At 36.5% G+C, this 14,850-nt stretch overlaps 1 protein-coding gene across 20 annotated transcripts in view; it reads left to right on the top strand.

Annotated features, from left to right (window-relative positions):
* The window catches only part of NUP62CL (nucleoporin 62 C-terminal like), a 79,543-nt gene that overhangs the window by 41,731 nt on the left and 22,962 nt on the right, over positions 1-14,850 (top strand). For all 20 annotated transcript variants that reach the window (XM_005654285.4, XM_005654288.4, XM_013983740.3 and 17 more), the window contains 4 exons: positions 1,736-1,886; positions 2,145-2,194; positions 2,339-2,470; positions 4,102-4,213. In XM_005654285.4, coding sequence (XP_005654342.1) covers positions 1,736-1,886; positions 2,145-2,194; positions 2,339-2,470; positions 4,102-4,213 — 445 coding nt within the window. The remainder of the gene's footprint in view (positions 1-1,735; positions 1,887-2,144; positions 2,195-2,338; positions 2,471-4,101; positions 4,214-14,850) is intronic.

The following is a 14,850-nucleotide window of genomic DNA, read 5'->3' as shown; positions in this document are numbered from 1 at the left end:
CAGCTATTTTTCAGCTCTTTGATTTCCATTTGTTTTTCGTAACTTCTGTTTCTTTGCTGAGATTTTCTTTTTTTCATTTCTTTCCCCAGAGGTCATAATTGCTTGTTTGAACTTTTTTTTTTGAAGATTGATTTAAAATTGCTTTAAAAATTTTCTCAGATAATTCCAATGTCTCATACCTCTCAATGTTGGCATCTCTAGATTATTTTTTTCTCTATCGAGCTGTGATTTTTCTGGTTCTTGATATGATAGGTAATTTTCACTTGTATCCTGGACATTTTATCGGTTATGTTAAATCTTTGATCATCAGGGAATCCTTTTGTTAAGGTGTTGCACAACAGTTGAGTGTATCTGTATATTCAGTTTCCCATTGGACCCTCCTCACACCACCTAAGCAAAAGTGGTATAATGCCTCACACTGCCTCAATGCAGATAAATGTTATGGAAGTTCAGTTCTCCCCCTTAGCCCTGCTGACTCATTCCCCATGAAAATGGAACATTGCATTGCACCTCTTTGCTTGCTGCCCTGGGGCCCCCAGAATAAGAGGTAGTGGGAGACTAATGCATACTGCTTAGTTGCTGCAGGGTGGAGATAGAATTTCAGCTTCGTATTGGGCCCCACTGACACAGGAGGGAGGAAGCGAGATGGCGATTACTCTGCATCATATCACTTCATTCAGCCTTATTGATGCTGGGCTGATATGGAAGCTTAGCTCACTACTAAGTCCCACTGACTCAGGCTCTGAGAGAAGGCAGACAGAGTGCTGACTGGCCCTGCTTTGCCCTGCCTCTGTCAGTCTTGGTTTTATCAGTGAGTATGGAGGTTAAGCTCTTTACTGAGCCTTGCTGATACAGGCATAGTAGGAAGTGGAGTCTTTACTAGCCTGAGTGGCATTACCTTTTTCAGTCTCAATGATGCCGGGTGAGTATAGAGGTTTAGGTCTCTATTGGCCACCACTGACACTGAAGACAAGGGGTGAAGCCTAACAGTAACTAACTCTGTCTCACTGTCTTATTAAGTCTTGTTGATGGTTAGGGGTTAAGGTTCAGCTTATCACTGGACCTCTCCAACAGTACCCTAGTGGGAGAATTGGAACACCGTCTGCCTCTGCTGACCTGGGAATTGATGATTTACCTCTCTGCCCAGCCCTACTGACACTACCCCAGAAGAGGAAACAGAGCATTGCCTGATTTCTCCAGTCCCAGGGTGGAAAATGAGCTACCTACCTGCTCAGCCTATTTGATACTGCCTGGTAGGGGAATCCGAGTTCCACTTGGTTCAACCCAGTGGGGGATGGAAAGTCAGTTTCCTACCCTGTCTCATGGCTACTGCTTAGATGGAGAAATGGATCACTGAGACTAAGAGCTGAGGGAAGAGGGAAGCCTGTCTCTTGGGCCACATGCACGCAGAATGGAGCTTACATCACACTGAGCTGAGGGAGAAGGAAGGGAGCAGGCAGTGGCACAGACTTTAGCTGTTCTTACTGAGATTTAGTAGGTTTATTAATACATTTTTCCGTATTTGCTATATTCCCTTAGGATAATTTCCACAGACTTTGAATGGTTGTTTTTAAAATCGTCTTTATTAGATATGGTAGTTTGTTGGGGAGCAGGTCTGAGAAACTCCTCAAGTGCTATTTTCTTTCTAAATCCACCTATGTTATACTTTTAAAAAATACGATCATAGTTTTGAAAGTATGGTCATCTGATCATACTGTATCCTTTTTTTTTTAAGTGCAATCATAACTCCTGTGATGACATATGGTCAGCTGGATGGTCTGGTAAACAAATGGAGCCTTGAGTTAGAGGATCAAGAGAAACACTTTCTTCACCAGGCCACCCAGGTCAATGTTTGGGACAATACTTTGATTGAGAATGGTGAGAAGGTAAGAAGATATTCCCATTAATCTATTTGCATTAATACAAATATTTTGAGATGAACACAAGAGAATAGATCTGTATTTTGAAGTTAATTATCTCTTCCAATATTGGTGATAAACTTAAAAGTATTTTCCCTAAGTAGTAAGTGCCCTGAGTTAGGAATTCTTTCAAACTTGAACTGTATATGAAAAAATAGATATTGCTTTAAAATTATAATATAAATTCAAATATTTACAGTATTGCATTCTTATTTTCCTTTATAGATTACTGCTTTGCATGGAGAAGTAGAAAAAGTGAAACTGGATCAGAAAAGGTAGAATCTTAGATTCCCTAGGTTGAAAGATTAAAGATATGTTTCTTTGTCTAGTTGTTTTTTTTCTTGTTACAGTTTATTGACATTTATTTTGTCACTCCAAATTCCTTTCATTACCCTTCTACTGATTTGGGTTTTTTTCAGGCTGGAAAAAGAATTGGATTTTATCCTGTCACAGCAGAAGGAATTGGAAGATCTCTTGATCCCTTTGGAGGAGTCTGTTAAGGACCAGAATGGGTCTGTGTATCTGCAGCACACAGATGAGCGTGAGAGCACGTAAGTAACTGAATAGAGGCACGGGGCAGGACTTAGCTATCAAAAGGGGGGGGGGGATGAAATGGAAGGCAGGGAATAAAAATTCATACAAAATTACCAGTTCTGGTAGTTTCCATTTATCAAGTTATTCAACTTATTTACTGTTTATCTTTTCAGGATGCTTGAAGTAATCATCTGGCAGTTTTGTTTTATAGCATTTTGTACGCTGTTCATTAATCTCAAGCTTATACATAACCACTGTAAAGTTTTTATATTTGTCAAGTTTGTTCTTAAATTAGAAATACAAAATTCATGTGTGTGGTGTCATGATGTTGTGGAATATTTATGGTCTTCTATTTATATTGACTCTTTTAAACCTAATGTTCATGCAGTTGCCTCAGTGATAAATCCATTTCTTATTTTAAAGGCATTTTGTTAATCAGGGGGCAAACTGCATGACTTTTAAACATTGAATGATTTTATCAATGTCTTGGGCTGGATGTATTTTATTTGTGTATGATATAGTCTTTACCTTCAGTCAATAATTGCCAGTATTCCCACAGTAGCTTTATCTCTTTGCAACTGAGATTTGGTCATCAGGCCAAATTATAAAATGTTACTAGAACTTATATGAATGTGCTACATAAACTAGGTTGAGACTAATCTGACTCATTCTATCAATAGCTTATTAGTGAATCAAGACAGCTTATTTTTAAAAGGCTTACAATTTAGCTATTTTGTAGGTATATTAAATATGGTAAGTACAGCTCATCTTTGTGGACCCTAATTCTATTTCTAATTTTGTATTTCAGCTTTTGTGAATCTTTCTTTTCTTTGCATTGCTTATTCTATGCATTCTGTCATTTTTTTGGAAACATTCATGGCTATGAGAATCCTAACTGTAGTTTGAAGAAATAATTGAAATATTAGTCCCTTTCCAATTGCTTTTAGGCAGTCAAATTTATATTTTGTTAGAATCTTCACTAAAATTTCCAACAATCTAGGCAACCAATTACCTATAAGTACTATAGGATAGAAAAGCAGTAGATAGTTATCAATAAATCTAATTGAATTATTTAACCTTTATAGACATTAAAATTGAAAGATCCTCTGGCCACTTTAATTCTCATTCATTGACTAGGTTAAGAGTGTGCGTGTGTGTGTGTGTGTGTGTGTGTGTGTGTGTGTGCATGTGCACAAATAGTTTTGGTGGAAATCTTGAGAATTTAACCAATTAATTGGTTTGTTGTGAACTTAGCAGATTTATCAAAATCATTGAAGACATCTCAGTATTTATCAAATGTTGCTAAATTCCAAATAACTTTTCACATATCTAAGTGACCTATGAATTTATTTTGATACTTAAAAAAGAGTTCCTTTGCTTCAGAGCTCCCCAGAACGTTATCCAGAGGGTAAATAGGTGACTGTAAAAATGACAAGGTTGATAAAAGCCTTCACCTATGGAGTCTTCATAGAATATGGTCCCAAATGCTGTGTCCATAAAATAAGTGTTGTTAGTCATTACTGAGACCCATTGAGAAGGTAGGGAAATTGTGGCAAATCCAGTTGGCAGTTTCATTCTTTGTATGCCAGTAACAGTACATAGTGGAGAAAACGTCTTATTAACCCCTTTATTTTATCTGCCTTTTCAGTTACAAGTTAGCCGAAAATATAGATGCTCAGCTGAAACGAATGGCACAAGATCTCAAGGACATTATTGAGCACCTGAATACCTTTGGAAGTCCTGCTGACACTACTGAGCCGGTGTGTTAACTGCTTTGTCTTTTTAGATAACCAAAATTTAGGGTGAAATTAGCATTCTGTTGGTCCTTTAGCTAGTCACCTACTCCTGTCCTCTAGAGTGCTCCTTATCCGCCTCCAGAGATACGAAACTCTTGGATATAGTTAGTAGGGCAGGAAATATTTAGGAGCAGAAAAACATTGTGAGTTTTTTGTGATTTTTCTCAGGAGGGTAAAAAAATTACTTTTCTCCTCAAATTTTCAGTATTTTCTCTCTTTTGTCCGTAAGTATGTCCCTGTTCTTATTTTTCTGTTCACTTACTTGTTAGTTATTGTTCCTTTTACATATTAATCTAGATATTCTTGTAATTTAGAGTATACATTATATATATATATTTGAGTCTGTTATGTATATCCAGGCATCCTTAATTTATAATTAAATTAGGTTGTAGCTTAATAGTTTGATAAGTCAACTGTTTGAGACTTCAAATATATTTTTCTTTTTTATATTTTTAATTTTAATTTTTCAAATAAAAAAATTAATGATTTTTATTTTTATCATTATAGTTGATTTACTCTAATGTTTTGTCAATTTCTACTGTACAGCAAAAAGACCCATACATACATATATATATATATATATATATATATATATATATATTCTTTTTCTCGCATTATCCTTCGTCATGTTCCATCACAAATGACTAGATATAGTTCCCCTGTGCTATACAGCAGGATCTCATTGCTTATCCACTCCAAATACAATAGTTTGCATCTATTAACCCCGAGCTCCCAGTCCATCCCTCTCCTTCCCCCTCCCCCTTGGCAACTTCAAATCTGTTCTCCTAGATCATGATTTCTTTTTTGTGGAAAGGTTCATTTGTGCCCTATGTTAGATTCCAGATATAAGTGATATCAAATGGTAGTTGTCTTTCTCTTTCTGACTTATTTCACTTAGTATGAGAGTCTCTAGTTCCATCCATGTTGCTGCAAATAGCATTATTTAATTCTTGTTTATGGCTGAGTAGTATTCCATTGTGTATATATACCACATCTTCTTAATCCATTCATCTTTCGATGGACATTTAGGTTGTTTCCATGTCTTGGCTGTTGTGAATAGTGCTGCAATAAACATATGAGTGCATGTATCTTTTTCAATGAAATTTTTTTGTTTGGATATAGGCCCAAGAGTAGGATTGCTGGGTCATATGGTAGTTCTATATTTAGTTTTCTAAGGTACCTCCATACTGTTTTCCATAGTGGTTGTACCAATTTACATTCCCACCAACAGTGTAGGAGGGTACCCTTTTCTACACACCATCTCCAGCATTTGTTATTTTTGGACTTGTTAATGATGACCATTCTGACTGGTGTGATGTGGTACCTCTTACTAGTTTTGATTTGCATTTCTCTAATTATTAGTAATGTTGAGCATTTTTTCATGTGCTTGTTGGGCATCTGTATATCTTCTTTGGAGAAATGTCTATTCAGGTCTTTGGCCCATTTTTCAATTGGGTTGTTGGCTTTTTTGCTGTTGAGTTGTATAAGTCGTTCGTATAGTTTAGAGATTAAGCCCTTCTCAGTTGCATCCCTTGAAACTATTTTCTTCCATTCCGTAGGTTGTCTTTTTGGTTTTATTTTTATGGTTTTCTTTGCTGTGTAAAAGCTTGTCTTTGCGATTAGGTCTCACTGGTTTATTTTTTCTTTTATTTCTGTTGCCTTGGGAGACTGACCTAAGAACACATTTGTAAGGCTGATGTTAGAGAATGTTTTGCGTATGTTCTATTCTAGGAGTTTGATGATGTCTTATCTTATGTTTAAGTCTTTCAGCTATTTTGAGTTTATTTTTGTGCATGGAGTGAGGGTGTGTTCCAGTTTCATTGATTTCCATGCAACTGTCCTGTTTTCCCAGCACCACCTGCTGAAAAGACTGTCTTTTCCCCATTTTACATTCTTGCCTCCTTTGTTGAAGATTAATTGACCATAGGTGCCTGGGTTTTATTTCTGGGTTCTCTATTCTGTTCCATTGGTCTGGATGTCTGTTTTTGTACCAGTACCACAGTTTTTTGATTACTGTAGCTTTGTAATATTGTCTGAAACCTGTGAGAGTTATGCCTCCTGGTTGGTTTTTGTTCTTCAGGGTTGCTTTGGCAATTCTGGATCTTTTGTGGTTCCATATAAATTTTTGTATTTGTTCTAGTTCTGTGAAAAAGTCATGGGTAATTCTATAGGGATTGCATTGAATCTGTAGATTGCTTTGGGTAATGTGACCATTTTTACAATATTAATTTTTCCAAAGCAGGCGTATGGAATATCTTTCCATTTCTTTGAATCCTCTTTAATTTCCTTGATTAATATTTTATAGTTCTCAGCATATAAGTCTTTCACCTCCTTGGTCAGGCTTATTCCTAGGTTTTTAATTTTTGGGGGTGTTATTTTAAAAGGTATTGTATTTTTATATTCCTTTTCTAATACTTCATTGTTAGTATACAGAAATGCAACTGATTTCTGAATGTTAATCTTATATCCTGCTACTTTGCTGAATTCACTGATCAGTTTGAGTAGTTTTTGTGTGGGGTCCTTAGGGTTTTCTATATATAGTATCATGTCATCTGCATATAATGGCAATTTTACCTCGTCTCTTCAAATTTGGATACTTTTTATTCTTTGGTTTGTCTGATTGCTGGGACTAGGACTTCCAATACTATGGCTGAATAAAAGTGGTGAGAGTGGGCATCCTTGTCTTATTCCAGGTTTTAGCTGGAAGGCTTTCAACTCTTCTCCATTGAGTATTATATTTGCTGTGGGTTTGTCACAAATGGCTTTTATTATGTTAAGGTATGTTCCTTTTATACCCACTTTGGTAAGAATTTTTATCACAAATGGATGTTGGTCTTTGTCAAATGCTTTTTCTGCATCTATTGAGATGATCATGTGGTTTTTGACTTTTCTTTTGTTATTATGGTGTATGGCATTTATTGATTTGTGTATGTTGAACCATGCTTATGAACCTGGGGTGAATCGTACTTGGTCTTGGTGATCTTTTTCATATGTTGTTGGATTCAGTTGGCTAACATTTTGTGGAGAATTTTTGGGTCTATGTTCATCAAAGATATTGGCCTATAATTTTATTTTTTTGGTAGTTTCTTTGATTGGTTTTGGTATTAGGGTGATGGTGGTATCATAGAATGTCTTTGAGAGTGTTCCTTCTTCAACCTTTTGGAAGGGTTTAAGAAAGATGGGTATAAGTTCTTTTTCGTATGTTTGATAGAATTTGTCTGTGAAGCCATCTGGTCTGGGACTTTTGTTTGTAGGAAGTGTTTTTATTACATATTCAATTTCATTTCTTGTGATCAGTCTGTTCAGTTGATCTGTTTCTTGATTCAATTTTGGCAGGCTGTTAAGTCTCTAGAAAGTTGTCCATTTCTTCTAGGTTGTCAAATTTGTTGGCATATAATTGTTCATAGTATTCTCTTATGGTTTTTTGTTTTCCTGCAGTATCTGTTGAGATTTCTCCTTTTTTCATTTCTTACTTTGTTTATTTGGGTTTTTTCACCTCCTCTTCTTGGTGAGTCTGGCGAGAGGTTTGTCAATTTTGTTTACCCTTTCAAAGAACCAGCTCTTGGTTTTATTGATTTTTTTCTATTTTTTTTTCTGGAATCTCTTTTTATTGATTTCCTCTCTGATATTTATGATTTCCTTCCTTCTGCTGACTTTAGGTGTTGTTTATTCTTCTTTTTCTAATTCTTTTAGGTGGTGAATTAAGTTGATTTGAGATTTTTCTTCTTTTTTGAGAAAGGCCTGTATTGCCATGAACTTCCCTCTAAGCCCTGCTTTTGCAGCATCCCATAGATTTTGAATGGTTGTGTTTTCATTATCATTTGTCTTGAGTTATTTTTTAATTTCCTTTTTGATTTCCTCATTGACCCATTGTTTTTGTTTTTGTTTTTTGTTTTTAGCAACATGTTGTTTAGTCTCCATGTAGTCAGTTTTTTCTCATTTCTTTTCCTGTGGTTGATTTCTAGTTTCATGCCATTGTGGTCAGAGAAGATACTTGAAATAATTTCTATACTCTTAAATTTGTTGAGGTTAGTTTTGCACCCCAGTATGTGGTCAATCCTTGAGAGTGTTCCATGTGCACTTGAAAATAATGTATATTCTGATTTTTTTGGAGGTAATGTCCTGAAAATGTCAATTAGGGCTAACTTTTCTATTTTGTCATTTAGGATCTCTGTTGCCTTATTGATTTTCTGTCTAGAGGATCTGTCCATTGATGTGAGTGGGGTGTTAAAGTCTCCTACTCTGATTGTATTCCTATCAATTTCTCCTTTTATGTCTGTTAGTGTTTGTTGTATATATATGGGTGCTCCTATATTAGGGGCATATATATTGGCGATTGTTATATCCTCTTCTTGAATGGATCCTTTTATCATTAAATAGTATACTTCTTTTTCTTTATGGACTTTGTTTTAAAGTATCTTTTGTCTAATATGATTATTGCAATGCTCTGCTTTCCTATCTTTTCCATTGGCTTGAAATATCTTTTCCCATCCCCTCACTTTCAATCTATATGTATCCTTTGCCCTAAGGTGAGTCTCTTGTAGACAGCATATTGTAGGCTCTTGCTTTTCTAGCCAATCTGCCACTCTGTGTCTTTTGATTGAAGCATTCAGTCCATTGACATTTAAGGTGATTATTGATAGATATTTACTTATTGCCATTTTAAAGTTTGTTTTCCAGTTGAATCTGTTTCTCCTTTGTTCCTTTCTTTTTTTTGGTTTGATGATTTCCTTCTATTTTATGCTTATGTCCTCTTCTTTTTAATTTCATGGATGTAATGTTTGGTTTTGATTTGTGGTTGTGCTGTTTTTCAAGTATGTTAACCCCTGCTTGCTTTAGCCTGGTAGTCCTATAGGCTCAAACACATTCTAAAAAAAGAGTCTAGATTTTCTTACTTTCCTTCCCCACATTTTATGGTTTTGAAGTCCTTTTTTAATATCTTCATATTTGTCCTTTTGCTGTTCCTTGTGTTTATCATCACTTTTACAATAGGGTTTTTTTTTCCTTTTAAATCTGTAAACTGGCTTATTTAAGTGATTGCTTTCCAATTGTGATTTCCTCCATACTATTTCTTTTTAGTTCTTTTTTATTTAGAGAAGCCCTTTCAGTATTTCTTTTAGAATGGATTTAGTATTGCTGTACTCTTTTAGTTTTTGTTTGTTGGAGAAATTCTTTATTTCTCCTTCTAATTTAAACAATATTCTTGCTTGGTGGAGTATTCCAGGCTGCAGATTTTTCCCTTTTAGAACTTTGGATATATCTCGCCACTCTCTTCTGACCTGTAGTGTTTCTGTAGAGAAATCCGCTGATAGCCTTATTGGGGTTTACTTTAATTAACGCTTTATGTTTATCTTGCTACCTTTAGAATCCTCTCTTTATCTTTAACTTCTGCCATTTTTATTATAATATGTCTTGGTATGAGCTTGTTTGGGTTCAACTTGTTTGGGGCCCTCTGTGCTTCCTGTATCTTCATATCTGTTTTCTTTAGATTTGCAAAGTTTTCAGACATAATTTCTTCAAATATATTTTCAATCCCCTTTTCTTTTTCTTCTCCTTCTGGAATCCCTATTATGCGTAAATTGGCCCACTTTATATTATCTTATAGATGTCTTATATTGCTTTCATGTTTTTTCATTTGGTTTTCTGTTTGCTGTCCTGATCAGGCGATTTCCGTTATTCTTTCTTCCAAGTCACTAATTCGTTCCTCTGCATTATTCATTCTGCTCTTTAGTGCCTTTAGCTCAGTTTGAATCTCTGCAAATGAATTTTCTAATTTTTCTTGGTTCCTCCTTATAGTTTCTAGTTACTTTCTAAAGTAATCTGTGTTACTGTTTATATCTGCTCTTAAGTCCTTCATATTCACCCCTAAATCCTTCACTGTTTTCACTACCTCCCTTTTGAACTTAGTGTCTATTAGGCTGCAGAGGTCTGTTTGTTGCTTCAGGTTAATTCTCCTGTTCTTTTAACTGGGAATGGTTCCTGAGCTTCTTCATTTCGGTTATATTTTCCTTTTTCTGTGAGTTTAGCAAAACCCACTACTTGAGTCTTGAGGGCTAGTTCTATGCAAGAGCACCCCTTTGTATTTTGTGGAGGGTTACTACTTATTTTTGGTGTGGAAGTTTGGATATTTTCTGTCTCTTCTTTCAGTCCCAGCAGGTGGTTATCCTCTTGATAGGGTGCTGAGTGTGTTTCCAGGGAGAAGGAGGCAATGCATAGGGCTAGTAGTCAGTGCCTGGTTGCTGGGCTCTTGACAGTAGCAAGGACCTGAAGGAAGGTAGCACAGGCTATTCCGAGTTGCATGGTCCTGGGAAGTGGTAATGAATCTCAGGCAGATTTAGGCAGTGCCTGAAGCATTTGGCAGTGGCAGGGGCAGGGTGTTAGAGTACCCAGGGGAGTGAGAGCAATAATGGGTGATGTTTGCTTACAGCGTTCTCCTTTGTGGTGCCCTCTGAGGTGATTGGGGCCTCAAGTGGTGTCTGTTCATGCACCCCTAGTGGTGGTGGGCCATGCCCACCTGTGGAGTCAGAGATAACTGTGGTGGTTTTCCCCCACCATCTATGGACCACACAAGAAGCACCCCACTCCACTTAGCCATGCAGGAGGTGCTGCACAGGCTACTTCTAGCTGCAGGGTCCTGGGAAGTGACAGTGATCAGGCATGCGTAGGCACCCCCCAGAGCATTTGACAGTGGCAGCAGCAGAAGGGAGGGTGTGATCCCAGGGGAGTGAAAGCAACAATAGGTGGTGCTCAGTTGCAATTCTCTCTTTTTTTTGCCGACCTCTAAGGTGACTGCAGCTGCAGGTGGAGCCTGTTTACAGACTCCTAGTGGTGGCAAGCCATGCCCTCCTCTGGTTTCTGAGATGACTGCCGTGGTTTATCTCCACCACCTGTAGATTGTGCAAGAGGTTCCACATCGCACTTAGCCCCCTGCTGCCCTTAGCCCACACAAGAGGTGTCTGGCTGACTGCAGCACCCTCAAGAGGTGCCTGGTCTCCTGTAGCCCAAATAAGTGGCTTCTTGCTACCTGTAGACAGCACCAGAGGCTCCCTGCCCTCTGAGAGTCCACGTCTGTGCAGGGAAAGAGATACCTATGGTGGTTTGCCCCTCCTTCTCTCGCCCTCCCCAACAATGGTGCTTGCTTCTCCTGAGGGCCCAGACCTCCTCCCAGGTTCCCTCGGCTGGGGCGTTCCACTCTCCAACCTGTGGCACACTGCTCCTTAGCCCCTCCGGCTCTCTTTACAAAGTCAATCCTAGTCCTCTCCCTGGAACTGACCTCTAGAGCCTGAGTCTCAGTGCCCAGCCCCCACCCGAGCATCTCAAGCTGTGGTGTCTGGGGCGGTGCTGCAGATGATCTGTGAGGCTGTCACTCTGCTTTGGCCTCCTCAGTCTAGCTGCTGTGCTTTACTTGGAGATTTTGACGTCCCTCTGTCTCGGCTGATCACCCTGTCAATAAGGTGGCTTCCTAGGTTTTGGTTCCTTTTCTCTTTAATAGCTTCCTCTCAGGAGTGCTAGTCCTATCCTGATTCCTTTTCTCTGTATTTTTTTCCCTTTCATTTTACCCATTTATGTGGAGGATTTCTTGCCCTTTTTGGTGGTTTAAGTTCTTTTGCCAGTGTGCAGTACACATTCTGTGAGAATCATCCTACATATAGATGTGTTTTTTTGATGTGTTTGTGGGAGAAGGTGAGTGCAATGTGTTACTCCTCTGCCATCTTGATCCTTCTCCTAGAATATATTTTTCCATAGAAACTTTAAGTATGGTTATTAGGTTCCTGCATGCCTTATGGAATCCTAGTTAACTCATAATGCAAATCTGTCATAACATGAGAAAATACATTCAAGGCTCCAATTACAGGGTTGAGGTGTTTTGAATTAATTTGATAAGTTGAGGTGTTTTGATTGGGCATTTTTCCTTTATTTATACTCTAAGGAGCTTATTTCTTCTGCCTTTCCCTATTGTCTTAGCAGTGAAATGGAGTCTTCCTTTTCACTACTCCCACCCCATGGCAGTAGTGGTAAGAGGAATTTCCCACTGTGGGAGATCCCATTGTACTTTCTATCAGATGATTATAATTAGGAATGAGGCCAGGATCAGAGTAGGTGAAAATGAATCATATATATATATGAATCATATATATATATATATATATATATATATATATATATATATATATATAATAGTGATTATCTTTAGTAAGCTTTTTGTCCTACTATATATAGACAGTTCTTTATATATGTATTACTAGCTTTTAAAATTAGAATTAGATAGCATTGTATAGTTGAGGAAGCATTAGAATTTTATTTTAAGTCATTTAATCTCTCTGGGTCTTAGCTCCTTTTGCAGAATGTCAAAGTGGACTAAATGATCTTGAAGTCCCCTCTAGCTATAAAAATAATGTCATTCTCTACTTTGGGTGAATCTAAAATTCAACAGAGACAAATGAAAATTAGTCTGAGACTACATGTACATGCTACCGTCTTTCTGTGTTCATGCTGATGATCAAGAATTGACAATATAGATTTTCTTTTTAGTGAAATATTAGCTCACCATTGTGATTCTAAAATCCAAAATTGTTCTTTGTCTTGGATCTTTGATGCATAGATAAATACATGCAGATTTAGACATGTCTAGTTTCTCTGTGCTGAATTAATATAAGACAAATGTTCTGAACAGAGTAAGTAAATAGAGACTGTAACCTTATCCTCTTTCTCTACTTGGCCTTGGATTGTTTTATTTTATTTTAGTAGAGGAGAGTAAATGATTTGAGTCTTTTATTTTTAATTTTTCTGGCAAGTGTGATTGAGATGTTTAAGATGGGTGAATTAAAGGATAATTGCTTCTTGATAGCAGGACGAAGCAAGAGATCAGCAACAATTCATTTCTTTTCTCAGATAGCATAAATTATTGGACAGGAAGCAGAGGAAACATTTGCTGAACAGTAATATTCTTGTAGATAATTAATTGTAACCAGATCAACAAACCTTTGTTATTGTGGGCCATTCGCCAGCGTAGAAAAATACTCAGTATGTTCCAGGATATTCACAATGACGAGATTCACCTGTTTATTTTTACCATTTTGGAGGGGAAATAGGAAAGACCACGCAATATTTTAAAATGTGGACTTAATAGCAAGTCCATATTATGGCATATGATATTCAGTCACATATTTTTTACAAAAATTCATTCTTCCTACTACAAATTATGCTTCTGTTTGTTATATTAAAATCACTAAATTTGCTGTTTTTATTATACACTGTTTTGTAAAGTGTGGCAACATTTTCATTTCTTCTTGTTTTCAATATTATCCTGGACTTTGCCAGAATATTTGTCAAAAGTGTTCTAAAATTTTTAAAAGATTTAGCATTTGTTATTATAAAGTTAATATATATACTTATTCAATGTATTAAGCTTGGAAAATATGGCAATCTGTAAAGAAAACTAAATCACCTATGGTACTAGTACTCTGCCAATATATTAGAATAGATGAGTATATTTCTTTTAAAAAAAATTTTTATCGCAATTGATTTACAATGTTCTATCAATTTCTGCTGCACAGCAAAGTGACCTACCATACATCCATATACATTCTTTTTTTTCACATTATCCTCCATCATGTTCCATCACAAATGACTAGATATAATTCCCTGTGCTATACAGCAGAATCTCATTGCTTATCCACTCCAAATGCAAAAGTTTGCATCTACTAACCCCAAACTCCCAGTCCATCCCTCTCCTTCCCCCTCCCTCTTGGCAACCACAAGTCTGTTCTCCATGTCCATGAGTGTGTTTCTTTTCTGTAGATAGGTTCATTTGTGCCATACATTAGTGTATTTCTTCTAAGTAATTTTTTGCTCTGCCAGTAAGAATGCTTATTTTCTTTTAAATAGCATCGGAAACATGCCTGTATAAAGTTTTGGATTGTGTCTTCACTCAATGTTCTTTCATGATATTTTCCTAAAATTTTAGCCATTCCTTGAAAATATGGTTTTAATGACTCTATAAAATTTCATTAGAGGTGATTTTGCCATAACATATCTAATCATTTTTTAAATTGGGATAGATATTGTTTCAAATTTTTTATCATTATAAATTTAACCTGTAATGATGTTTAGATTTCAGTATTTTCTCTGGATAGATTTCCAGAAATATAATTATAAATATAATGTAATTATAAATTATAACTATAATATACTGCATTACAAAGTATGAATATTTTAAGACTTTGCTATATATTGCAAAAATTTATATTTTTAAGAGCTAGGTCAATTTATAGTACCATATGCTCTATATGAATATACCTACTTTTCCACACACACCCTTGACAACTGAGTATTATCATTTATTAAAGATTGCTGAGTTGGTAATCATGCCATTTGTGAACAACATGGATGGACCTTGTGGGCATTATGTGGAGTAAAATAAGTCAGACAAAGACCAATGCTATATGATCTGACTTATAAATGGAATTGAAAAACTAAAACTAAACCAAGCTCATAGATACACAGAACAGATTTGTGGTTGCCAGAGGCAGGAAAGGGTGGTGGGCAAAATGGCTGAAGAGGGTCAAAAGGAACAAACTTCGAGTTATAAAATAAATAAG

Source organism: Sus scrofa, chromosome X (genome assembly GCF_054392235.1).
Source record: "Sus scrofa isolate SSC_HxYL_T2T_F1_AM1 chromosome X, Sscrofa_HxYL_maternal_Yorkshire_Landrace_v2.0, whole genome shotgun sequence".
In the NCBI taxonomy this organism is placed as follows: domain Eukaryota; kingdom Metazoa; phylum Chordata; class Mammalia; order Artiodactyla; family Suidae; genus Sus; species Sus scrofa.
Note: the sequence above shows the minus strand (reverse complement) of the source record. Positions and strands in the feature narration are given on the sequence as shown.